The 25,000-nt window shown below is 45.5% G+C and overlaps 3 protein-coding genes across 8 annotated transcripts in view; 2 read left to right on the top strand and 1 right to left on the bottom strand.

Annotated features, from left to right (window-relative positions):
* crlf1a (cytokine receptor-like factor 1a) overlaps positions 1–17,562 on the top strand; it is an 18,537-nt gene extending 975 nt beyond the window's left edge. For 2 of the 5 annotated variants that reach the window (XM_047327276.1, XM_035611201.2), the window contains 8 exons: positions 3,950–4,228; positions 5,583–5,712; positions 7,919–8,088; positions 12,846–13,003; positions 14,211–14,285; positions 14,374–14,467; positions 16,228–16,412; positions 16,584–17,562. In XM_047327276.1, the coding sequence (XP_047183232.1) occupies positions 3,950–4,228; positions 5,583–5,712; positions 7,919–8,088; positions 12,846–13,003; positions 14,211–14,285; positions 14,374–14,467; positions 16,228–16,412; positions 16,584–16,607 (1,115 nt within the window). In that variant the 3' untranslated portion in view covers positions 16,608–17,562. Of the gene's footprint in view, positions 1–3,949; positions 4,229–5,582; positions 5,713–7,918; positions 8,089–12,845; positions 13,004–14,210; positions 14,286–14,373; positions 14,468–16,227; positions 16,417–16,583 lie in introns of those variants that run through there. The other 3 variants (XM_047327278.1, XM_047327279.1, XM_047327280.1) reach the window with 3 other exon arrangements.
* Positions 17,563–21,233: 3,671 nt separating this feature from the next.
* On the top strand, positions 21,234–23,196 carry odf3l2a (outer dense fiber of sperm tails 3-like 2a). The gene is made up of 4 exons (XM_035609627.2): positions 21,234–21,334; positions 21,722–21,844; positions 22,465–22,606; positions 22,839–23,196. Exons 1-4 carry the CDS (start codon positions 21,274–21,276, stop codon positions 23,182–23,184), a joined length of 672 nt encoding a protein of 223 aa, XP_035465520.2. The 5' UTR covers positions 21,234–21,273; the 3' UTR covers positions 23,185–23,196.
* A 65-nt stretch (positions 23,197–23,261) lies between these two features.
* The window catches only part of ebi3 (Epstein-Barr virus induced 3), a 3,839-nt gene continuing 2,100 nt past the window's right edge, over positions 23,262–25,000 (bottom strand). For both annotated transcript variants that reach the window (XM_035609629.2, XM_035609630.2), the window contains exons 5-6: positions 24,823–24,986; positions 23,262–24,159 (exon numbers count right to left, since the gene is read on the bottom strand). In XM_035609629.2, the coding sequence (XP_035465522.1) occupies positions 24,004–24,159; positions 24,823–24,986 (320 nt within the window). In that variant the 3' untranslated portion in view covers positions 23,262–24,003. The remainder of the gene's footprint in view (positions 24,160–24,822; positions 24,987–25,000) is intronic.

Genomic DNA, 25,000 nt, shown 5'->3' with positions numbered 1-25,000 from the left:
CGACTACTTCATTAGTCGCCAATTATTTTGATAATCGATTAATTGATTCAAGTATTTTTAAAGAAAAAAACTTGTCACGATTATCTGATTTCAGCTTCTTAAATGCGAATATTTCCCGGTTTCTTTGCTCCTCTGTGACAGTCAAATGAATATCTTTGGTGTATGGACAAAACAAAACATCATCTTTGGGAAACACAATTGGCCTTTTAAAAAAAACAAAAACATTTTATGACATTTTTGGACCAAACAACTATCATGACAAAAATTGTTAGTTGCAGCTGATAAAAACACTAAAAGCCCAGTGAAAGTGACCACAGATATACGTTTTCCATAGGAGGATATAATGATATGAGATTAATGTAAATCCTACATAGGAGCATATTCAAATCACAGAGATTAATAAGTGGGCGATACTGTTGTTTACCTCCAGGTTCTCTCCCAAGGTGGTTTACATAATCATGGACCACTCACTGAATCCACCCAGGTTGATTTCTTGGAGAGGAAAAAAAAAAAGGACAAATGCCACTTTTTTTTTCTCCCCCCTCCACTTGACAGCTCCTGTTATTTATTCGCAGTATGCCGGTTGTATCCCCGCTGAGGGATCTCATCTCCCCGGAGGATGAATTTTCAACAAGTCAGGCCGTTTGATTCGTTTAACACATGCGGGGAGCACGGGGGCTTCGCTGCCCGCGACGAAACAGTGACATCATGCGCTCGGGGGCATGTTAACAGGCAGCTTTAATGCACAGTAACGTAAATAAATCAAAAGTTATGTCCCGCTTCCCAAGTTTAAGTGGCCGGATTAGCGTTTTTACGGTGAGCTCACTGGGCACAAGAGCAGCTCTCCTCTCTCTCCTGTTATCCATCCAGTTTGAAAGGCCCCAATAAAAGAAAGTAGGGTTGTAGGGCCCGAAACGGGACAGCGCTTTGATCACAACCTGCTCTGCTGTTTATGACAGAGCCTAATTGGTCATTACTGTTTTATTCGCTGTAATAATGGATGGTGCTTCCCCTTCGCTCAGCGTGCTGTGGTTTCCATGCCACTGACACACAACAGTTTAAATGTGGAACTCTCTCACCAGCATATAATTAAGCTTCTTAATGCAGCCCTCGGTCCCATAAAAGTTTTAAGTTTATGTGTCCTCGTAGCAAATAAAGGGGGTAATTGTGTTGGATATGATCATTTAATATGAAATATGTTAATCCAAAATACATAAATCCCCCCCCCCCCAAACCAAGTCTTTAAATCTGAAACTATCTTCTCATTCCCACATTTCCCATTTCGCCTGCCTGTGCTTGCCCCAGGTTGACTTGATGTCAGACAAGTTAATCTATCCTCTCTCTAAAACAACATCGGTTCAAAACCTAAAATGTAGATTTATATATTTAAAAAAACAAACAACCCAGAAACATCCCCTTCTATCTCCTTAATCTCTTCTCGGATGATCTCTTTGCACGGCTCATTGTCACTAAATGTTGCGTGACCTCTCTCACTCAAAATGTTCCACATGTACTTGTATTGCAGCAGCAGACAGAGGAAAGTATTGGCTTTATTTGATCTGTTGCATGGAGTGGAGAATAAACCCCCTTTTTTAGAGAATGACGCTTTAAATAGTTAGAGGGTGTTTCCAGTCCATCATTCATTGGAAACCTCCAATGAATGAAGCAAAGATGAAGCCCCTCTCTCTCTCGCTCTCTCTCTCTCTCTCGCTCAGCTCTCCGAACAAAAAACGAGTTTATGGGCAATGTCGTCCCCCAAGTGTGTCGGGGCAGAGACGATAAACAGCGGAAATTGTGTCTCTCTCAGCAGTAGTTTGTGAAGGAAGGGGCGTTATTCGAGGGGCTTCACACCCCACGTCAGGGCAGGGTCCCGTTCCTCAGTGCCTAGAATACATAAACACTGATTGTTATTCAGCTGGATCGGCATAACGTCGGCCAATCACCAATCACTTCAGTCCACTGTATCCGGTGACAAAGACATCCAGGCCTCTCTGCATGCGTCTGTTTGCGTTCATGCGATGGCGCGTAAACGCGCGGAAGCTTCGGGATCGGGTTTTGATCTCGACGTCGGTTTCGGAGTTACAGCCGAATTGACTCCTTCGAAGGCGGCTTCCTTCGTGAAAAAAGGACCACACAGTGTCTGTCAGCGCGAGGTGGCTGGCAGCTGATTAGATGTGGCCCCCGGGCGCAGATTTGGAGTGGTCTGACAAAGTGTTGACGTTCTCACTCACGGCTCACTCATGTCCTCCAGAAATCCATGTGTTTTTTTTTTTGTAGTGCTTTCTACGTAGGTGGGCAACGATTGGTTTTAAAAATCTTGTGATGTGAAGAAAATATTAAAGAGGAAAAAAAGCCCCTCAGAGAAAATAAACATCTCTAACTACATTCTGCTTTAAGAGATGATAATAAATAGTCTTAGAATAGTTTCATTGAGAACTGAGAACCCCAGAGGAGAAAACAGCTGTGCAAAATTACTGTAAGTGACAAGTGAGAGAAACAAACTTTGACCAGATCTGATGAAAACAGGAAAGATGAAGGAAAAAACAACAAATTATGAACATAAACTATGGATATAATCTGTAAAAAATCGAATTAAATCAAATTATGGTTAGTGTTTAACAAAAAGGAAAACCATTTTCTGAGCCATGTCCCACATTGCAGCGATGGTTTTTGAAACTTTCCAGACTTTTTATTTTTAGCACAGCGTGAAAATCACTATTCGATATACTGAACATTTAAAGTAGGACATATTTTGAAACTCTTACTGCTCCAACTGTTCTAAAACCACGTGTTTGTCCTATGAGCCAGTCAATGATCCAACTGCATTTTTTTTAACTCGTGAAGTCAGTACCGTAGATGCCAAATCTTGAACATCCAGAGTTTGGTTTTTCCAAAGTCTGGTGTCTCTGAAAAGGGGCACTGCCGCGATTTAGGTGGGGGCTGCAAAAGACTGAAAAAAATGTAATGGTCAAATCGGAAGGTTTAGAGACTTATCCTTTCTTTTAGCTCCAAAATCTTAAATTCCCCAGAATGCAACTACATGTTGACTCATGCCCGATGATTTCCCACAACTTTCCAATGCCAAATCTCCAGTTTGTAAAGTCTAATATTTCTATATTTCAGCCCTACAAGTCAGAAGCTGAACCGAGCATTCGCTCATACTCGTCGCTTTAACGCTCGACGGTGGACATGACTGACGATTGGTGCTGATGCAGTTGTCATAACAACAGCCAATCGCAGTTTCCCACTCGGGGGACACAACACACATTGCCGGGTTTCATGCTAACGTGCCATGCTAGCTGTCCATGCTATGCCGAAGGGGAGATTCACAGTTATAAATTCTGCTACCAGATGAACAGAGACCATCTTCCTCTGCCTCCTCCCGCCAGGCTCTTTTTGACATTTGCTGACCTCTATTTACATCAACGTGATTTGATTGGCTTGCGCTTGACTATGTGTTTAAAACGGGATTTGACTGGCTAGTGCTTGCACATGAGTATTTGTTTGAATGTGATTGGGTTTTCCAGCGCTTGCACTTTAAGTATTTGTTGAAATATGATTTGATTGGCTAGCGCCAGGCACATTTGTTTAAATGTGATTTGATTGCCTGGCGCTTACGCTTGAGGTATTTGTTGAAATGTGATCCGATTGGCTGGCACCTGTGCTGCCGCTTGAACAGTTGAGCTTTTTCTTAACTTTTCCTGAACATGACCGCAAGCGAATCAACAGAGCCACAATGCAGTTTGACTTTCACTCCATTCAGTGTGAATGAGTATTCGCTGAAGCCTCCAACGCATATGTGCGCGAGTGCTCCCTTTACTAAAGATGACCCGATGACATCACTATGACATCGTCAGTACACACCCTCCACTCTGCAACAATCACCATGTGCAGACATGCTCATGTCACTGAGTCTTGTATCATCCATCTCCCCCTGCCCTCCCTCCAGATGTAGCAATCATCTACCCCCAGGACCCCGTCCTTCGCATGGGGTCCAACCTGACCGCCAGCTGCTGGGTCCACCCCGAACTCAGCATCCACGCGAGCTCTCTGTTCTGGACGCTCAACGGCCAACAGCTGCCCAGCTCCCTCTACCGAGTGCTGAGCCCGACCAACCTCAGCGTGACGCTGGCCGGACTCAACGCCTCCAGGCAAACCTCCGGAGACAACCTGGTGTGTCACAACCACAAGGGACACATCTTGGCCGGCTCCTGCCTCTACGTCGGGAGTAAGTCAAAGTTTGTCAGTAGTTGCGTCGCTGTGCATGAGTTTTTACTTTGGTTTCATTAATTGTAGACGTTTCTTTTTTTCCCAAGTATTTTATCGAGGTGTCCAAAAATACCTCATCACTGTGTCTATGTTGGGAGGGCACCATGTCTGCATTTGCTTCTCTACTTCGGTGCGAGATGTCGAAGTAGCTTGAGTTGCTTTCAGACGTGCACCGAGGTCCGGACTTTTCCCTGAACTTTAGCCGAGGGGCCGTATGTGCGAACGTAAATGTCCACAAATGTTGCTCCGGTCATTTTTCTGGAACTTTTCCTGCCCCCTAGTAAAATTTCCAGAAAACGTGCGAGTGTGACTACAGGAGGAGAAATCTCTGTGAGCTGATTCACAGTGAGTGAGTAAGCTCTCTCTAGGCGCCACTCCTCGCCTGAATGTTACGAAAATGTTCCCCGCTATCGTGAACGTGTCTGGCTCGGACGATCTCCTGCTGCCTTCTTCACATGCGAACGGCAAATGTGTGGACCTAAAAATGTTCCAGACATTTTCCCGGGAGGTCAAACAAAGTGCGGGACAGGAGCGATACACCCACAAAGGTGTGAAGCAAGTGAAAAGGAAAGAGCAATAAAGGGAAACAACAAGGAAGTCCTGGGCAGATTTTTGTGTCCCCTGTGGCTGTATTTCATGTTTTGGTATTCTCTCCCTCAGGCCCAGTGAGAGGCCTCCATGAGTGTGTGTCACTGCGTGATGCTTTGACCACCTGTGTGGTCCATTACTCGCACTATTACTCACGGGGGGCGTGGGTCTGACACTTTACACACACACACACACACACACACACACACACACACACACACACACACACACACACACACACACACACACACACACAGTCGGGATCTTAATCTCTGTGCGACACTGGCTTGAGCACCCTGTGTTCTGAGGGAGGAGGAATGTTGGCAGGGATCCTGAGTCTGACCGAATCAGACGGTACAATGCACGCACACGCGCACACACACACACACGCGCGCGCACACACACACACACACACACACACACACACACACACACACACACACACACACACACACACACACACACACACACACACACACACACACACACACACACACACACACACACACACACACACGCGCACGTGCGACAATTAAGAAAAAAAAGAAGCCCCAGCAATTTCTGAGGAACACCACTGGTGGGCTAAAGGGGCTACAGTAATGGTTGAAAGTAACTTTGTTCTCTCTCTTCCCACTTCCTTTCTCTTCCTCCTGTCTCTGTCTCTTGCTCTCTGCGCTCCTCTCCTCCTTCCTCACCCATTTCTCCCTCCTCTCTCTTTACCCCAGTGCCTCCAGAGAGGCCGGTCAATCTGACCTGCTGGTCCAGGAACACCAAAGACCTGACTTGCAGCTGGGCTCCGGGAGGGAAAGGAGAGACCAACATTAGTACCCAGTACATGCTCAAGTACAAACTCAGGTATGTAGGCCTGCACGCACGCACGCACGCACGCACTCTGCACGTCTGCTCTTTCTTCTTTCATTACTCCCTGTCAAAAAATGCAAAAAGGATCTGCTGACGAAAAGAATCCTGGAAATGTCTTTTGTCTTTTTGTTCTTTTTACAGACGTTTGTCTTGGACAGCATTAACATGGCAAACGAACGTGTTTCCTTTGACTGCTTCACATTAAACACGGGATTGTTCGGTTCGCATTAGCAACTTGATACGGCTCTGACGGAGTGTTCGGGAGAGCAAACAATTAACAGTGAGGCTGATCTCAATGAGATAAAATTACAAACAGTCGGACTGAATTGCATGCGTGCATCGTTTGCAGTAAGCTCCTTGTGCGTGAGAAGGTAATCTGAATCTCGCCGGAATGGCGAACTCCGCCACTAACATGGAAAACCGGTAGAAAGGGAAATATTAACAGAATGTAAACGCGCTGTTTTTCTGCTGAAAACCAATATTATCATCTGTATCTGGCCAGTAAAGTGAGCTAATGTAAGCTCCATGAGTTGGCTGAACGCACTTTGTCCTTTTGATTTTGGAACACCGGTTGCCAAGTTGTTGATGTCACATTCTCAGAAACAAGGCACGCGGAAGTAAATGATTCGTTGTTTTTTTTTTATTCTTCTAACATTTAGTTGACATTTCTTTATCTGCAGTTACCCTGTTAACGAATTAGATAAATGAATATTTCAGTGGTTTCAGGGAATGCACTGGTGCAGCAGCAACTCTTGGAAAAACAGCGTCCGTGTTGCTTCCACATTGTGAAATTCAAAAAAAAAAAAATCACAAATATGACACTGCCCAAGACGTAAATGGAAATATCCTTCCATGTAGTGCAGTGCCCGTTCCAAAAATCGTCAGCAGCACTCATCCAGACCGTTTGGCCCTGTGCGTTAATCCAGTTTACAGCTTTTGCTGTGCATGTTAAGTCAAGCAACATGTAGAAAGGTGATGTTTGAAGCTTTATCAAGAACTGCTCCCCCCCCCCCGCCCCAAAAAAACCCAAAACACTTCAGTCAACACACGCACTCCTCTGGGTCTTCGGCAATCCACCCCCGGATGAGCTGTTGCTGAGGAAATAGACAACGATTTCCTCCATTTATTATTCGATAGCAACAGTGACCCCACTCAATAATCTAGGTGATGGTATGCTCCTTAATTGCAAGTAACGCTTGTAATACTGTAAGCATCCAGTTAGCCAGGCGTGCTGACGGTTGTGACAGAGCACGCCGTGTAGTTGGTTTTAAACAGTGTGCTTATCTTTTGATCTTGTGCTTTGGTTTTGTTTAGGCCTAAAAAAAAGACGCCACCCTCCAAAGTCTTTGTGTTCAGTGTATAGCTCCTACTACAGCCCCAATGAACACTGCTTCAACATGTGGAGAAGTCCTAAGGTTGACAAACCTGCCATGCCTAGTAACGGTTTCCAAGCTGTGATTGGACAATCAGAGAGAGGAAAGTGTTTTCGCGAACGGTCAGCTGATTGTTTTTCTATTGTAGCCGAACTTATTCTTTACAGCATGTAGAGACACGTGTAGTCACTACACGGCGCAGGCCTGAAAGGAAAGGGAGTGAAGACCAAGGAAAAATATCACACTGTTGAAAAAGGGGCGAGACATCCAAGTTGGTCAGCCCATTGCACAAGTTTCCATTCACGGTCGACGTGTTTCAAGGGAAGTTTTTTCTAATGATACTGACATGCCTCCAAAAACGCCCCAGACACGAGCTGCGGTGGAGCTGGAAACAAGGCAGAATACAATTTGTCTTTGGCAGACCTTTTAAGAAAAGTAAGATCAGTGGCGGCCAGAGGGCGAAAAGCCTTTCAACCATAAAAAAGTCAAATTTCATGAGAATTAGGGAAAACAGGTTTTCTGGAACGATACATTTTGACACACAAAAAAAAAATGAAATTCAGATGGGATGTAAGCAATCTATTCACATTTTTCTTTTATTATTAAATCAGCAACTTTACAAACATCAAAAGAGAAAACGACTTGACATGCGTTCCCCGCAGCACCGAGACCTCTTATTGGCGTCCAATAAGTGTAAATAGGCACCTCATGAAACCACTTGTGCCAGATAATAAACTCTGAACTCGCGAAACATCGCCGTGCGTGCGTTTCTCAAGGAGGTTGGATGCCGTCCAGAGATGTTTCAGTATGTTCCGTCTCCTCCCCAGGTGGCATGGCAAGGAGAAGGAGTGTGAGGACTACACTCACGCGCAGCCGTACTCCTGCAGCATCACCCGCGACCTGCACCTCTTCACGCCCTATGAGATCTGGGTGGAGGCCTCCAACCAGTTGGGTCGGGCCACCTCCGATGTCATCACGCTTGACATCCTAGACGTAGGTGGGTGTGAGAAGAAGTGAACTTTGACCCCCTTTCTTTGAACTGCTGTGGCTCTATCGAGCTTAGAGTGGTGAGCCCCTAGGGGGCACTGAAGTCCGGTCATTTTCCGGAATCTTTTCCGGAAGAGGCGGTATGCGAGAAGGCAAATGTGGCTCTGGACTTTGCCTCCCAGCCCCCGAGGGAAGATTTCCAGAAAAGTGAGCCCATGTGAGAATACAGCAGGGAAATCTTACTCGCGGCGAGCGAGTGGGCGCTCGATCCAGGCGCCGCCCCATCGCCTGAATGTGCTGGACATTTTTCTTTTCTGTTGCGAACGTGTCCGACTCGGACGATCTCCGCCTGCGCTCTTCGGCAAACTAAATGCCAGGACCCAATTTCGCGGACATTTTCCAGAGTTGATGACTGAAAACAGTTTGGGGAAGTGGAAACCATTTAGGCAATATAGCTGATATGATGTTAGCTGGCAAAAGCGATCGTGTTGGGTCTCATCCAGCTAACTGGGCTCTTGGAAGGAAATTCACTTGCTCTTGCCAAGAGCTAGATGAGAAAATCGATACCACTGTCGTGACTCCATATTTACTGCGTCGCTAGAGGAGGGAGGGCGATTATCTCAACATTAAATCTTTAAGCAAGAGTAAATGTCATTGGCCACACCTATCTCCAGAGTGCCGCGTCAGCACTGGGGAATGGTCCGGATGCACACGTTATCACGCCGCTCCAGAGAACCAAATGCTCCGGCTTGTTTTGTATTCTTTCAACCAGTCGTCTTGGATGACACTAAGTCGAGGATGCAGCGACAGTGCCCCTGCAATGTCATAAAATGTCTAGTGCCCCCCTCAAAGGAAACATCAGGTAAAACAGGAAAGGATGTCAACTATTTGATTGCTGCATCCAAATATTGTTTGAATAATAACCTTAGCTGCATGTCAAGCAATTCAGTCCTACCCTTATTTATCACCTCATGATCCCTCAGATTCATCTTGTGACCCGAAGGTTTGTGAAGCATTAGTATTGCTCCGCCTTACAGCTTCATCTCTTTCCGGCAGGACATTGGCTCGAGTTGTGCGTGCGGCCTCCGGCTGTTGGAAAAAAAAAAAAGTTGTTTGCAAGTTCTCACCCAGATTCGCGGTGATAGGAACTGAGCAGTGTTGCCTTTTAAAGCTTTGTTATGTGGTCCGTTGCTTAGCTTAGTGCGGTTTAAGCGAACGGAGCATGAGACGAGACCTAATTCTCCTCTTCTCCTCACATTATCGCCACAACACACACACGCGCACACACACACACACACACACACACAGACACACACACACACACACACACACACACACACACACACACACACACACACACACACACACACACACACACACACGCATACACACACCTGGACAGGCGTAGGTGTGTGACAAACGGTAACGCCCTCTCCTTTGATGAGCTAATTTTCTCCTTATTCATGCTCACTGGACACACACACACACACACACACACACACACACACACACACACTCACACTCACGCTCACCCCCTTTTATGTGGGGCTGGAATGTTCCAGACTGATCCTCGAACCTAATCCCGTCTCTGAGCGGGCTGCAGACCCCCGAGGCCCGAGGAGTTTTGGGCTTTGAGGCTTTAAGACTTACACCTGACATAATACGACCTGATTAACTTGGAACTCTTCACCTGGTTTTGCCCCGAACAGTCTCCCCGACAGTGTCGGGGGAGACGTGCCATGGGCACACCGTATAGGGTTTCCGAGGCGAAACGCGTCAATGGCTAGGAAACAAGTGTCCATCAAACTGTAATCCCTCTCCGTTACCTAATGTATGCACGCACGCACGCACACACCTGTTTACACATCCCGAGGGCAGGGCAGGGCCTGGTAACAGTATAGAAACAGAGAGGCGGGCCACAGTGTAGGCGGTTTCTGGACCTGTGTGTGTGTGTGTGTGTGTGTGTGTGTGTGTTTGTGCGCGCGCTTTTGTTTCGCTCAGGATTGCCCACGCCGCTCTTATTCAGTCGAGTCGTTTCCACAACAGCGGCATGTCATAAAACACAGCAACCGCACCTGCGTGCTCGGGCTGCCGTGAGTCACCCACGTCTACGGTCATGTCCAATCAGTTCAGAAGGCGAGGCAGAAAACCTCCACCTACAGCTTTCGCTGCATTCCTCAGTCACGGGGAGCCCTCGCACCCGAGCGACTAGAGGCAACATGCACCGGTGTCTCGCTCCGGAGGTGAGGATGTGTCGGGGGAGTGACGGCATACAGTATGTGAACAAGGGTTCATCTGTAATGAGTCATGTCTCGTTGACTTTTATTGCACACAAAACATAGGAATAATATTCTCTATTACAAATGCCATTTTAAGTTGTTTTCTTTCTCTTTTTACTATTTCAAGTCAAGAGCAGCCGTGGTTTACAGTTATCTTGAGTTTGATTAAATGAATCATCTCATTATCTCAAAGGATAATTATCATAAAACAACAAGAATGACATGATAACATACCTTGCCATCTCAAAATAAGGATGAAACCGGACACATTATCCTTATTTCTGAATTAAAAGCTGCCTTTCCACCATTGGAAGGTTCCCCAGGAGGAACCCGGGTCCTAATGAAGTTCTCTGGAAATGTTGTTTACCACCCAAAAAGTACTTCACAAACGTGTCTGAAACTGGAAAGATATAGGAGCCAAAAATGTGATTCTGAAGACTAATGATTTGGTTAGAAATTTAATCTGTTATCCCAAAAACAATGAGCACATAAACTTGTGTCAAGACATAATGGGATGAAATAGAACTATTGCAACCAATTATTCCTACATTACAATTTTTTTTTGCCAGTTCAGCCTAAACTATTGGAATAATCAAAACCAACCCATTTAAGTTCACCATGGAAAAAAGAGCAAATCTCCAAGAAAAATATGGTGAACCAATTATTGAAATCGGGTGTAGTCCATCTTCCCCCCTTTCTTTTGTCCTAATTGCCTACGCCCTTTGCGTGTCATTGGTTTTTGGCCAATTAGTGTCCTCACCATGGATGGATTGTCGGGGGGGGGGGCCAGCCAGGCACAGGCCCTGGGGCCCGAGGGGTCATGGGGGCCAGAGACTCCGTTTGAAGCGACCGTTAATATTTCTTGTTTGAAAGTCACAGTGTTCAGATGAAAGACACTAAGTGACTACAAAGACGTACAAAACAAAGAGGCGCAATATGACCAGAACAAGATGGGAAAACCAACATAAACATTTTGTTCACTCTTTTAGTGCGGGGGTCCTTTTCCACTTTTGTGTTCAAATGAAATGTTAGTCTTGGAGGTAAAAGCTCTGTACTGTCGGAACGAGCATCTTTGGTTCCTCTAAATCTCCCTCGTTCCCCCCTCCTTCCCCCCTGGGTCGTCCTGCTTGTTTACCGTAAAGGGACGACATCATGTAAAAGGAACCGACGTTGATATTGAAACGAGCTCAAAAAGCCCGGAACAAGGCGCGAGGAGAGTGAAAATAATGGTCTGTCACCACATGTTTGTTTGTCGAAAAAGATAATCACTGTCAGATGAAAAACGTCTCCTCCGGCTCACACAAGTCCAGTCTACTGAAACTAGAAGGCATCTGACCGCAAACCTCAGCCAGCGCTGAACAATCCTTCAATGAGCTCTGACACACACACACACACACACACACACACACACACACACACACACACACACACACACACACACATCACTCCTACCACCTACAACGCGAGTTGAATGGATTTCTTGCCCCTGCGAACATAACCTGAGGATGTATAACGAAGCTCTGAGCTCCTGAGCTATGGATTTCTGCAGCCATGACTGGAAATTGAAAATCTGGTCCATCTGTCCACCAGAAGTTTGGCATTACGTTCTTGGGATAGAAATAAACGTGTTAATGGATGTGAAGAATTATGAATCATTGTAGTCGTGGTGCGTTGAACAGATTTCGAGCTGATGATTGGATTTGTGAGATGCCAGCTCGAGTTAATGTTTTAGTTTAAAGTTTAGTTTAGTTCTTTTTTTCCTTTTTCCTTTTGTTTTTTTTTGTTTTGTGTATTTTGTGTTGTTTTTTTTATTATACAAATCCATTTGATTGCTGAGTGAGATGTAATCTTTTTTCGATCAAGTAAGCGGTTGCTCGTGGTGACAAACCAACCAAATTATCACAGGATTTCTACAGTTCTTCTTCTAAAAAAAAAAAAGAAGCCCTGGTAACATTTTAGTGTATTTCAGCTCAGTGTTTTCTATTTTTACATATTTTTGATTTCACAACTTTGCTGTTCATGCTCAGCCACTAGCCAGTGAACACAGTGGAGGATCTAGCAGCTAGAGAGGAAACCGTTTCCTTCAGGAGTTAGCGGAGACCAGTAGAAGGGCGAAGAGCGAGCAAATATTGGACAGAAACACTAACTTGTAGCTGTTTGCTGACATGAATGTGATCGCAACAAATTAGAGACGCAGAGTCAAAGCAAAGTATAACTGCAGCTAATTATTATTATCATTATCTATTCATCTGCTGCTTAATTTTGTCATGATTAATTGTTTATCTGTTTCACAACATGTCATGAAAAAAGTAAAAGATGAAACAATGCATGTTCCAAAATCCCAAATTTACATCCCTAGATTACTTTTCTGATCCGACCAACAATTTCAATTCCAAGGGTTTTTAGTTCATGATAGAAGACAGCAAAAAGTCCCATTTGAAGTAACTGGTTTTCTCTAAACAAGCCGCTCCATCTCCTCTTCCTCCAGTGACCACGGACCCTCCGTCAGGTGTGATGGTGAGTCGCGTCGGGCAACTGGAAGACCAGCTGAGTGTTCGCTGGGAGGCGCCGCCCGCTCTCAAAGACTTCCTCTTCCAGGCCAAATACCAGATCCGCTACAGACTGGAGGACAGCCAAGACTGGAAGGTAAAGGACACCGGCACACACTCGGGCGCGAGGACAAATTATAAAGGATAAATCTGTTGGCTCTGTCGCTCGCACTCAAACGGACGTGTATCACTGCAGCGCCGTCCCAGCTGTTCCTCATCCTCCGGCCGTAATCCCCTCTAATCTAGTCTGATTGAAGCCACGTCTGCCAGATGAATTAAAGGTTGGGCCCGTCAAAAACTTGCATTAGTCATAAATCTAGATGTGGGGTTGGAGAGCGGGAGAAGGATACAGGCCGGAGCCACTGGGTATACTGCTATTTAAGCTTTTAATGAATGCAGAACACAGTGTAAAACCTTTAGCCACGCAGATGGTGCTTTACAGGATTCACCCCCAAGTCCTCTGGGTAAGAGTGAAGATTCTCAAGTAATTAAGGGGGAATTACACAGATGTGAAGTGAGCAAGTCTTTGCTCGCAAAGTGGAAAAAGAAAAAGGTTGGGGGAGTGGAGCGGCGCGGCGGAGGGATGAGGCCGCTTCGGAGGAGGAGGAGGAGGAGGAGAGAGCGGAGACTTTACTCCGGCTGGCTTTAAGGGTTTTGGTAGTGAAAACAAAAAAACGCTGTTTCCCTCCGAACCGACCGTAATCATGAGGTCATGCTTTGGAATGGAGGGATACATCTCAGCTGTTAATGTCTTCAATATGGCTGTAAAAACGCTCAGCGGTAAACTTCTGCCGGTCTGGCCTCCCCGCGTCACGTCATTAGCCCTCCGATGCTTGTAATTTCCATGTTCTGCTTTCTGCTGGAGTCGCTCTTAACAAGTGTTTACAGACGGAATGCCAGAGAGAAAGTGGGGAGTAGTAGACCACATTATTAACGGCAGCGTGTGTGTGTGTGTGTCTCTCTTTTCCGGTCTTTATTTTTGCTGTCTGTCCCTATGCACGCTCTCCTGTATGTATGTGTGTGTGTGTGTGTGTGTCCCAGCATATCCAGCTCTGTTATACGTAATCAAGAGCAGATTTTACCAGGTGGGCACCATTACATTGAGATATTTTCATAAACATGCTGATCAGGAGCCACCAAACAATGTGTCGCGCATGCATGTTTCGGTCCGTACATGGAATACGCTTTATGTTTTTCTCCATCTCGATTCTTCCCCGTGTGTTTTTTTTCCCCCCGTCCGACCTCCAGCGCTCAACTATTCTCTGTTTGTGTCCTTTTTTCCCCTTCTCTTTTCTTCCGCGTAGGTGATGGACGACGTCGGGAACCAGACTTCCTGCAGACTGGCCGGACTCAGACCAGGAACCGTGTATTTTGTCCAGGTACGGTGTCGCGTTGCGTCGCGCGTGATAGTGTTTCTTTCCGGAGTTTCGGGAGTTTTTTTTTTTTAAATGTCGTCTTCCCCTCCAGGTCCGCTGTAACCCTGTGGGCATCTATGGCTCACGCAAAGCTGGGATCTGGAGCGAGTGGAGCCATCCCACCGCGGCATCCACGCCCCACAGCGGTGAGCGCCCACTCGCACGCGCTCTCGCCTTTTTATTTTTGTTCTGTCCTTCGGTGTACCACATATTGCCGCGGTTCTCTCCCGCTGCTGGCGACCGGAAAAACCTCACAGAAGAGAACTGTGCCCATGTGGCCCCTTCGTGTTCAACCCTGAAGCCTGTTTAGTATTGTATTGGCAGTTCAACCGGAAGCAGATGTATCGGTTCAATCAAATCAGACCAAATCACACTGTTGTTTTAACATTCTACAATCAGACCCGACTGTGAATGTATCATTTCTCTAGTGGCTCTGTAGAGAAATGACGATGACAAGGCCAATAGAGGAGGCTGGTCAAAAATTAGAGTTGTTGAAAACCTGTCGGTTGTCTCACCACTCGCGCTGTCGGCCCGACTCCACTGGATGTTATAAAGCTGCGGCTGCCCTGTGGCTCCTGCTTCCGCGGACCTTTCGCGGACGGATCCGCAGAGTAAATGTTATCGTAACCGGCAGGAATTACGGCCACAACTGTGAAAACACAGTTTTGAATTTTGAAGGCTTTCCCAGACGTTTCCATGGAAAGCCAAGAATGTTGGCCCCTTGAGCACCAGACTGATCCGGGTTGGCATCATGATCTCCCAGCGCTGGCACGTACACGCAGGGCACTCCGCCCGTTGAGCAGCTTCTGGGTTCCTCGTTGCTTTCTCTCCTCTTAACTCAGGTGGAATGTAACTAAGTACTATTAATACTCAAGGTATTTTATTTTACTACAAGGGACGCAGGTACTTTTCCTCAAGAGCTCCTGAGGAAGTTGTCGACAGCACTTTTGAAATAAGGGAGGAGAGGTAAGAAGTTTGTACGCTGAGGCTCCCTCTTCGTTTTTCCGGCTACTAGCGTTAAATAATCCCAATTTGAACACAGATAACCTCCAGTTAAAGGTCCAGTTGTATTAATAAGTAGGCTGGTTGTGTTATTTACTGATCTAGCAGAAAGAAGGCAAAACTGTACGTCCGCTTTAATAGTCCCTCAAGTCCACGGAGTCCATGTCCGTCCGAGGTTCACTCTCGCTTAATCCCTTTTTTTTTAATCCAGATTTTGGTCAATTCGTCTGCTCCACCACCTGCCATTTCCATCACCGGGGATAGACAGAAGGGGAGAACACCATTCTCCTCCGTGTTGTGCGACGGGTGAAGCGGTTCCTTTTGTGTCGTAAATCGCAGGTTCTTCAAGATTCTTATGAAAAACACGTGTTGAGCTAATGAAATGCACCGCATTGTTAAAGATGGAATCAGTGGTTCCCAACGCTTCTGGATTGTGTCCCCTTCCAAAATCAAAACCGCGGACCCACTGGGCCCTTTGTCACGTCTCAGATGTCTGCCAGTCATCAGCACTGGACATTTAGGATGTCAACCTCTCACAGGGTTTCACCCAAAGTGATGAAGTTGTGTCTATTGTGTACATATCTGTGTATTTTTACACTCTATTTTTGTTGCATTATTTGATTGATTGCCTATTCTTTGTTGTCTACCTCTTCTTTCCTTCTTTGCCGCTCTAACAAGTAGATTAAAAAAAACTTGAATCTACTTGTTCGATAAAGTTTATCTCATCTTATCTTATCTTTTCTTATTTTATCTAAAGATTATTAAAGATTTCACCCAAAAGTCCTTAACGCATTGATTATCTCACAACGCCTTAATTTTTCTTAATCTGCCACAGAAAAATACGGAAATAAACCTCTTTTTTTATTTATTATTTTGAATCCCTCTGTCCCCTCATCTCTCGCAGAGCGGTTGATGTCGGGCTCCTGCGACTCCAAGTCCAGCGGGGACTCCAACTCCACCCTGCGCAGGGAGCTGAAGCAGTTCTTCGGCTGGGTGCGGAAACACGCGTACGGCTGCAGCAGCATGTCCATGAAGATGTACGACCAGTGGCGAGTGCTGATGCAGAAGTCCCACAAAGCTCGCAACCAGGTAGGTAAGCATCACTCGCGCAGGGATGACGCACGTGCAGACACGCGTACGTACTCCAATGCAGACACGCACGCACGCACGCACGCACGCACGCAGACCTCAAACACACAAAGTAAAAACAGTTCCGTCGTACGAGGGCTGATTTGTAACAGATTGTGTCTTTTAATTCAGGTTCTCCAAGGGGATAAATCCTAGCACATGCTGCCGTTTACAGGCAGAAAAACAAGTCAAGGAAAGAACTGAGCGCGTGTGATTTGTTTTTTTTTTGTCCTTTTGTGTGCATGAGGAATGAGAAAGCGATTGTATTCGTATATGGGAATTATAAAAGACAATTTGTTCTGGGCAATTTTTGTGCGGATACCCAGCAATGAAACGTGAGAGGACGTCCAAGGAGAAACAATGGGATTTTCTTCCGTAGAGCATCTTTTCCAGTCAACTTGAGCGCCGTGTTTTTTTTCCGCCTGAAAACGTTTTTCAACCCGGGGGAAAGGACTGAGAAGGCGGACGCGTCACGGGCATCCTGGTAGCGTGTGGTCTCCTCCGCTTCCACACAGGAAGTTGACGCAGGAATTACTCGGACACCGGTTAAAGACGTTTTGACATGGGCCTGCTCTGAGTGTGCACAGAGGTGGTGGGAAACCGACCCGAGCCAAACGGAGGCGTTTACTCGAGGCATCCAAAAGTGTTCTGTGACCTTCTCTGGATTTCTCCTGTGGATTCAAAGCACCATCTAGTGGCTGCTCCACCTCCATGGACGCTCCCAAAAACCAAACCTGTTCTCTGCGGTCCTGAAAGAGAGAGAGAGAGAGAGAGAGAGAGAGAGAGAGAGGGAAAAAAAAGTACCAAATCATCATTCAGTATTTCTAATTCATGCTTTGTTATATATTGTGCCAAACTGGTTCACCCAGGATTCCTCTGTTCTCTGAGTGGCCGTGTCCGAGTGACTGATGTGACACCGCGGTGTTTGGGTACGGAAACGTTTCACTGCCTTTTTGTTTTGTTTTTTGTACTGAGTTGAACCAGCATATTTAAAACTGTATAAAGTTATGTTCTATTCCTTAAGTTATGTTTAGTTAGCAAAGAAATATCAATGACTGAAGTTGTTATTAATCTGTAATGTTGCTCTATAAAAAAAATGTTGCCAGAAAAACTGAGTTCGCAGCTGACTCCTCACGTCGTCCGAGCAGCGACATCGCAAAGTGCTCTTCATCATTCGTCATTTAATTTCCCGTAAATAAGCAGAATAAGGGATACAGCATTACCACAATGTAAGTAAAACCACAACTCAAGGCTATTAGTCGCTCCTCAGAGAAAAGGTCTCGTCTTTATATTTGCTTTATTCCACATTTTTGCACAAATTTATATTGTTCACATTTTTATAAGCAAAGATTTCATCCCTGAGAAAAACGGATGAAGCTCATTTAATAATCATAAAAGTTTTGATTGTTGTATTTTTTTTTTACCTTGTTATTCCCACGATGTCACTGCTGCTCTCTGCCGTTTAGTGCACTCTTCGTCCGTCACCATCGGACGGCGAGGTGAGCACAAGCCGTTTAAATCTCCTTCACACACCCATGGACCACCCCGACAGGTATCCCCCCTCAGTATATGTCTGATCAGTCTTCTGGGTGCTGACGATTGACATCGCCCTCACACCTTTATTCTTGTTCTGTCACATTTCAAGGGGCGGAACAGTTTGCAAACCTTTATCATTCTTTTGAGTGAACCGCTTTCGGAGACATCATCTCAAAATTATGTTTTTTCAGCAAGAGCTCATTGCACCTACAATTTACAGTCTCCAGTTAAGATCAAACTCCCCACAGAAAGGCCCTGGTTCGAAACCCAGGACCCTCGTGCTAGGGTTGAGGGACACACACACATGGACTATTAAAGTATCCCACGAGAAATCACCCTCAGTGGCAGGTAGCAGTGGGCATGGTGTATATGGACCAACGGATCCTTCAACATGTCACGGCTCATGCAAACGCCGAAAGCAACCAGTCCTTGTATGAGAAAAAACCTACTTGGCCTACTTGAAAATGCCCCGTGCAGGCCATGTGGTGGCTCCTTAAATCCCACCAATAGATCTGTGAATGAACTCGTTCTGACGAAGGGGAAGAGGAATGAATCGCTGCTGTGTCTCAGCACCGCGTCGTCCCACAGGCCGTCAGGGAAACTTAAGACGCCGTTGCTGCGTTTCCCGCGGGTTCGCCCGCCGCCGGTGACGCTGCAGAGTCCTGTTACTGATCGCGCGACCGCTCGGGAGTCACTGGTGCTTAATATTTAACCAGTGCGGCGGATTTTTCTTGGTCATGGCTCCGCACTCGAGGCTTTAGTTACCTCTCGCTGTGCTCCGGGACGCACTCAGGAGAATGAGGGAGAGCAAAGAGGCTGGTTCTCTACCTGAGTTTTTTTTTTTTTTTCACACTGGAAAGTAAAGAGTGACGTCGCCTCCTCGCCAACAGTAAATCCTCCCCGGGGCCCTTTTCCACCACAGTTGACACCGTTCAGATGCCGTCCCGGCGCTAACCTAGCAGACTAAGTGACCAACTTTTGGATTCTGTGGGAGTTTTCTCGCTGCGAAGCCATCTTTACTTCTTGTCTCGGCTGGTCTTTTTTCATATCCTTTTTCAAAAGCGCACACACATTTTCAGGGATTTCGTGTATTTTTTTGTGATTATATATTCCAAATAAATGTATCTTTTTAAATTCTAGTCAGAAAAAAAACTCATCACATTCCGGCTTATCAGGTCAAGATACTCACTCTGTACTTCTCAACGTATTTACATAAGACTTGGTGATTGGATGCGACATGGGGGAAGAAAAAAAACATTCAATTTTGGCACAGATCCGGACAAAGTTGCGGATCCAGGATCTTTTTATTATCACTTTCTTTGACATTGCGTGATAGGGCTTTATTCTTGTTGTTGTTGTTGTTTTGTTTTTTACATTTTCGCCAATGTCCCAGGGAATAATGTATGAATCAGTCATGTTTAGGGAATTGATATTAATTTGTAGTGAGGATCCAGTGAGGACTGTTGGGCGGAGGTATGCGCTCTACCGAGTGCCATTCTAGTTACTATATTTTAATATTATGAACATATCCACAAATGTGAAAAAAATTCATATTCATTTTTTGGACTACAGTTTTGCAAATTATTGGCTTTTTTTTTTTTCTCCCGTTGGGCATCCGACTGATATTCAAATGAAACCACATTGAAGCTTTTAAAGGGAAAATCTCTCTCACAGCTTTTGAAAGTTGCCTCTCAGACGTAATTAATTAGAAACATAAAGTGGCATCACTGATACAGATGTACAATAAAAGTACTTCAAATTTATCCCAAATACAGTACTTGAGTAAATGTACTCTCAGTTCCACCACCGAGTGCTGTAAATTTAGGCTTTTAACCCTTGATGGTTTTTGCCAATAGAAAACAAAAAGGCAAAGAAAAATCCCTGGGGATTTATCCGGACGTTTGCCAAGCGGCATTTGGCAGTTTTTCTGTTACGTCTTATTTGATCTACCAGCTTCTCTGGCTGGTGATGAATCACTTAACCTAATCCAAAATATATTTTAGAATGAAATACTCACCACTCGATGGATTTCATTCCAGCCACGTTCGGCTTGTCCGTTTCCCACATGCAACGGGGGATCAGTTGAAGTGCTTTCACTTTATAATAGCACGCACTCTACGCCGAGATGCTACAGTAGATGTTAGATGATGAATCTGAGGGTTTCACCACGCACACAGATAATCAGCTGTACTCTAGTCCGCTAATGCCTTGGAATAAGGTGACACGTGGACTTGAGCTACGTGCTATGTCGCATGGGGGCTGTTCGACTTCTCTTCTCCGGAGGTTCAATGCATGATGAGCTGAGCAGACGCAGCATTTTGTTCAACAATCAATGGTTATCTTCTTTTTTAAGTTGTGCCTGGAGTTGTCTTCTTGGCCACAGGTGTGGTTTCCCTAAGGGGGGGGGGTGGAAGGGAAGGTTGGGGCCGTACCCGGCGCCGTGGTCAATATAGGGTTTCTTCACCTCTCGCTCATGTATAATTCAACCCGGGAGGACGCTGATCACTTGGAGAGAGGCACACGAGCCAAAAGGATGTGTGTGAAGTGACAGGGCACACGAAGAGGAACAGCAGAGGACCGGGGATGAGGGGAGAAAGAGATCGGCAGCGTATGGAGGAGGCGGTGGTGGTGAGGAAACGTCCCATTATCTCTGCCAGAGAAAGAGGTCAGTTAAAGAAATGTGTGTGTGTGTGTGTGTGTGTGTCTGTCTGTCTGTCTGTCTGTCTGTCTGTCTCTGTGTGTGTGTGTGTGTGTGTGTGTGTGTGTGTGTGTGTGTGTGTGTGTGTGTGTGTGTGTGTGTGTGTGTGTGTGTGTGTGTGTGTGTGTGTGTGTGTGTGTGTGTGTGTGTGTGTGTGTGTGTGTGTGTGTGTGTGTGTGTGTGTGTGTGTGTGTGTGTGTGTGGTTGGACGTCCACATGGACTGTGTTAGAGCTGAACTGGGTTTTTTTGGTCTAACATTTCTCAAGGTATTATGCAGTCATTGCTCCATACTTGTTTTGTAGAGTTCGACTTTTGTTTAGAAACCATTCCCAAACAAGCGGAGGAAGCACGTTAAAATGCATAACCATAGAAAATCAGTCAAATAGCCACATATGGAAATCATCAGAGGCAACACAGCCCGAGCCAAAGAGTGGTGGGTGTGCTGTGTACCTCTGCCGCTTGGAACTGAATCTGTTGCATCATTTTCATCACTGCCCTCCTCCTCCTCCTCCTCCTCCTCCTCTTCCTCCTCCTCCTCGTCAGGCCCGGGGCCTGGACGCTACGCTCTGCCCCCTACAGTTGGATACATGAACCATGACTTCACCAAACCCAGCAGCCCTGCTTACTCCTTCCACAGCCGCACCAGCAGTGAGTCTTTTCTACATACGTACATATATATCTTTTTTTTCATTTCTGTGTCATGCCAATGCATTTGGCCCATCGCTTCTTGGGATTAAAAGACACCCCTAATAGGATAACAATATTAAATATATATATACAAGGAATCTAAATAGAGAGACAGTAGAGAAACATGTACAGGACATGTGAAGAAGACACAAATAAAGAAAAAGAACGGAAAAGAAAATCGACAGAAATCCATAAATTACAGAACTACATATTTATAAATTGACTCGACAAAGAGCGTTATTTTCCTCTTCCCTCAGGCTTTCTCCAGAGATAACCGACCGATTCATGTTTCATACGTCAACACACGATTGTGTTTGGATGCTTGTTTCGTGATTGTGTTCTCTGCAGTGGCCACTGCGGACTGCAGCCCAGGACCGAGGTACCACGTCGACGCAAAGGTCACACGCTTTGGCCGAACGGAGACGCCATCCTACTCCATTTTGGGCAGAGCAAGGCGCACGGGGAGTAAAGGTGATATAAAAAACTAGAAAACCAACAGCTTTCCACCGCAAGGTCCCACTCATGGCATTCATTTATGAAGCTTTGGGCTGTTTGACCTTCATCAGCAATGTTGGAAAGCGTGACAAACTGTTCCATGGACAGGTCAAGACATCCAATCAGAGGACATCAGGAATTAGTTGAATTGGTGAACAAAACGCTTTTAGAAAATGACCTTATTAACCTTTTTAAGGTAAATTTAAAAAAAATCACACTATCAATTAATAAAATAAATGATTAGAAAATGACAAAAGTAACTAAGGACAAAAGTGTCACTAATCATAAATCATGTTATTTGTTTGATACTTAGAGCTTTACAGCGACATTCATGCAGTGCTGAATAATCAATACAAAACATAAAAAATGTGTTGGAAAATAAGAAAATGGCAAAGAGCAATAGGATAAATATGTCTGGTTTGCCTAATTTAATCAGCATCTATATAAATGGAACTTTTGTGAAGACTGTCTACATACAGTACCTGATAAAGGTTGTGAGCTGACCGAAAGTTTTCTTCTTTTGTGTTTCAAATCCGTGAATGTGATAAATAAAAAAAGGAGACTTCCTCAACCAGTTTCTGCACGTGTTTCCATAGTCGAGCTGTTCCAGACTCCGGGCCCCGGGGCCTACAGCCCAGAAAAGGCTCCACCGCTCAACGCTCAGCGCAGACCTCCGTCCTTCACCATCGGCGGCCGCACCAGATACCGCTCCGTGGACGCTAATCCAGCACCAAACAGGTTTATTAATATCTTTACATTTTTTTTAAGCGGTTTATTATTTATTCCCTTATTTTGAACAAAGCACAAGTTTTGTCTGTGCAGCCAACGCCTGATAAAGTTCACTCCTCTGTCATGGTGCTCTGATGTTAAGCTGTGATATAAAGTAAATGAGTAGTTTAGTTAAATCGGAAGAGAAAAGTCTGTCAAAGGTCAAACTTACCCACCGATCCCGCTTTCCTCACTCCACCAGCTACAGTCTTCCCAACCTGCTGGGCTGCCAGGTTCCCAACAAACCCTCCAGTTCCAGCTACAGCTTCTCCAGCCGGAGGAAGGTCGGCGCGCCCTCCGAAGATCTCTCCATGAGCCCCGGACCGGGAAAGTACAACACCACCCACCCGGATATTTACCGCCAGCGGCAGCCCTCCTTCACCATGCAGAGCCGGACCAAGAGGCCCAGTTACTCCGCGACTGTTCCCGGCCCGGGCGCATACAGCCCGGAGAAGTTTCATCTCCATCTTCCCAGACCCCCCTCGTTCACTCTGGGAGTCAGACACTCCGAATTCGTCACCCCGCTTGTGGTGGATGTAGTTGACTGACTGTCCTGGGGATTTTATTCTTTATTCTTTTTTGCGAGAGTTTTTTCTGGATCCAAATTGCAGACAATGCCAGTTGGTGCTGAGCAGAGAATATTTAATCGAAAGAATCAGGTTCACAGGCTTTGAAAGGAAAAAAACCAACAGGAACATAGAAACGGAGGAATCCAGACTTAAAAAGGCAGGTAGCGAAAACACTGATAAAACTCGAACAGATACACTTCAGGGAATGGAACCAAACAGTCCTGAGGAGAACCGAGACAAGAGGCACAGAGACTAAATCCTCAAGGGAGGCAGGGACAATTGAATACAGGTGAAACGCAGCAGGGCAAAAATGCCAAAGACAGGAAGTAAATGAAAAGAGACACACATGAACAAAGACACTTCAAGGTAATACTAATACTAAACTCAAGGCGCAAACACCTGAAAACCAAGTTCTAGCAAGTCTATTCATCTGAAATACAAATCCCCAAAAGGTCACAAAAGGTCCCAAAAAAATAAAGTTTTTCAAATGTTTTTGATACTGTTGGATCACGACAGCCTCGTTTTAATTTAATTCTGCACACTGTGGCGCAGTCTCCTCGGAGACAAATGACGACTAACAACAAACCGACAGCATTACAACAAACACTGAGGCAATGAAATCAAACCCGTTACTTTATAAATAAAAACAGAAGATCAACGACCTTTGCTTGCACTGTACGTGCAGTCCAAACGTTGGTGATGCAAACCCTGCGGCGGGTCCTTCAGTTTCAGCTCACTGGTAGCTCTGAAGGACGGAGAGGTAAATAAAACGGCGTGCGTGAGAGAGGGAGAGAGAGTCTACGGCTTGGTCCTTGGTATGGTGATATTTACGGGTGAACTCCAGCTGCTGAACTTGCCCAGACCCAGCAGCTCCCTGGCGCACACCCGGAACAGGTACGTCCTCCCCGGGCTCAGCCCCTTCAGCTCCACCTTGGAGCTCTCGAACGGACCCAGCTGGAGGAGAAGATACGCAATATTAATTAATCGTCACATCTTGAGTGCAACGATAAACACAATGGTGGAGGTTCGCACATGTTGAATTAAAACGAATCATCTATGTAAGAGGAAAAACTGATTTACAGATCAGATTATATTGATAAGTGTAACTTCTGGGTTGCCAGGTTGTGAAATATCTCTTTGGCTGATGTTTATCTTTTCTATTAGGTAATGATGCAGTTATAAATGATGCAGCTATCATTCAGATACACTCCAATAAGCCCTCCGGTCTGCAATAATACACATTAATACTTTTGCAGTAGATAGACTCTTGCTAAAAAGGACAGAGTAGAATGAATTAACATGGTATGATATAACATGCTTATGGAAAGGTTGCTCTCGTTGACTTATAACTTATAATTTAGGAACAGTTTCCTAACAACCTTACACATTTTTTATGGCGTATGGACCTATGGATATATATGGACGTATAGTAAATTAACACAAACAGAAAAGATTATGTCCCACAATCAAACACTCAAACATTCTGATTGTTTCAATCAATCTATTGAAACTCAAGAGGAGATTCAAAAGACAAATATAAAGGTTTACAGGTGACGTGACTTCCTGTATCACAGATCACATTCCTGCAGTTGTTAATACACTGGAGATTATTCTTACGTTGACAGATTTCGGGATGCCCCTGATTTCCCACTGGTACATTATCTGGTATTTCAGGGGGAAGATATCCAGGTCGTTCCAGGTGGAGGGAGGAGACCATTCCACCAGCAGGTCTCTGCCGTTGTGAGGGGAAACCCGGACGTCCGCGGGGGGATCTGGTCTCACTGCACAACGGAAC

This window comes from Scophthalmus maximus, chromosome 15, assembly GCF_022379125.1.
Source record: "Scophthalmus maximus strain ysfricsl-2021 chromosome 15, ASM2237912v1, whole genome shotgun sequence".
Lineage (NCBI taxonomy): Eukaryota > Metazoa > Chordata > Actinopteri > Pleuronectiformes > Scophthalmidae > Scophthalmus > Scophthalmus maximus.
Note: the sequence above shows the minus strand (reverse complement) of the source record. Positions and strands in the feature narration are given on the sequence as shown.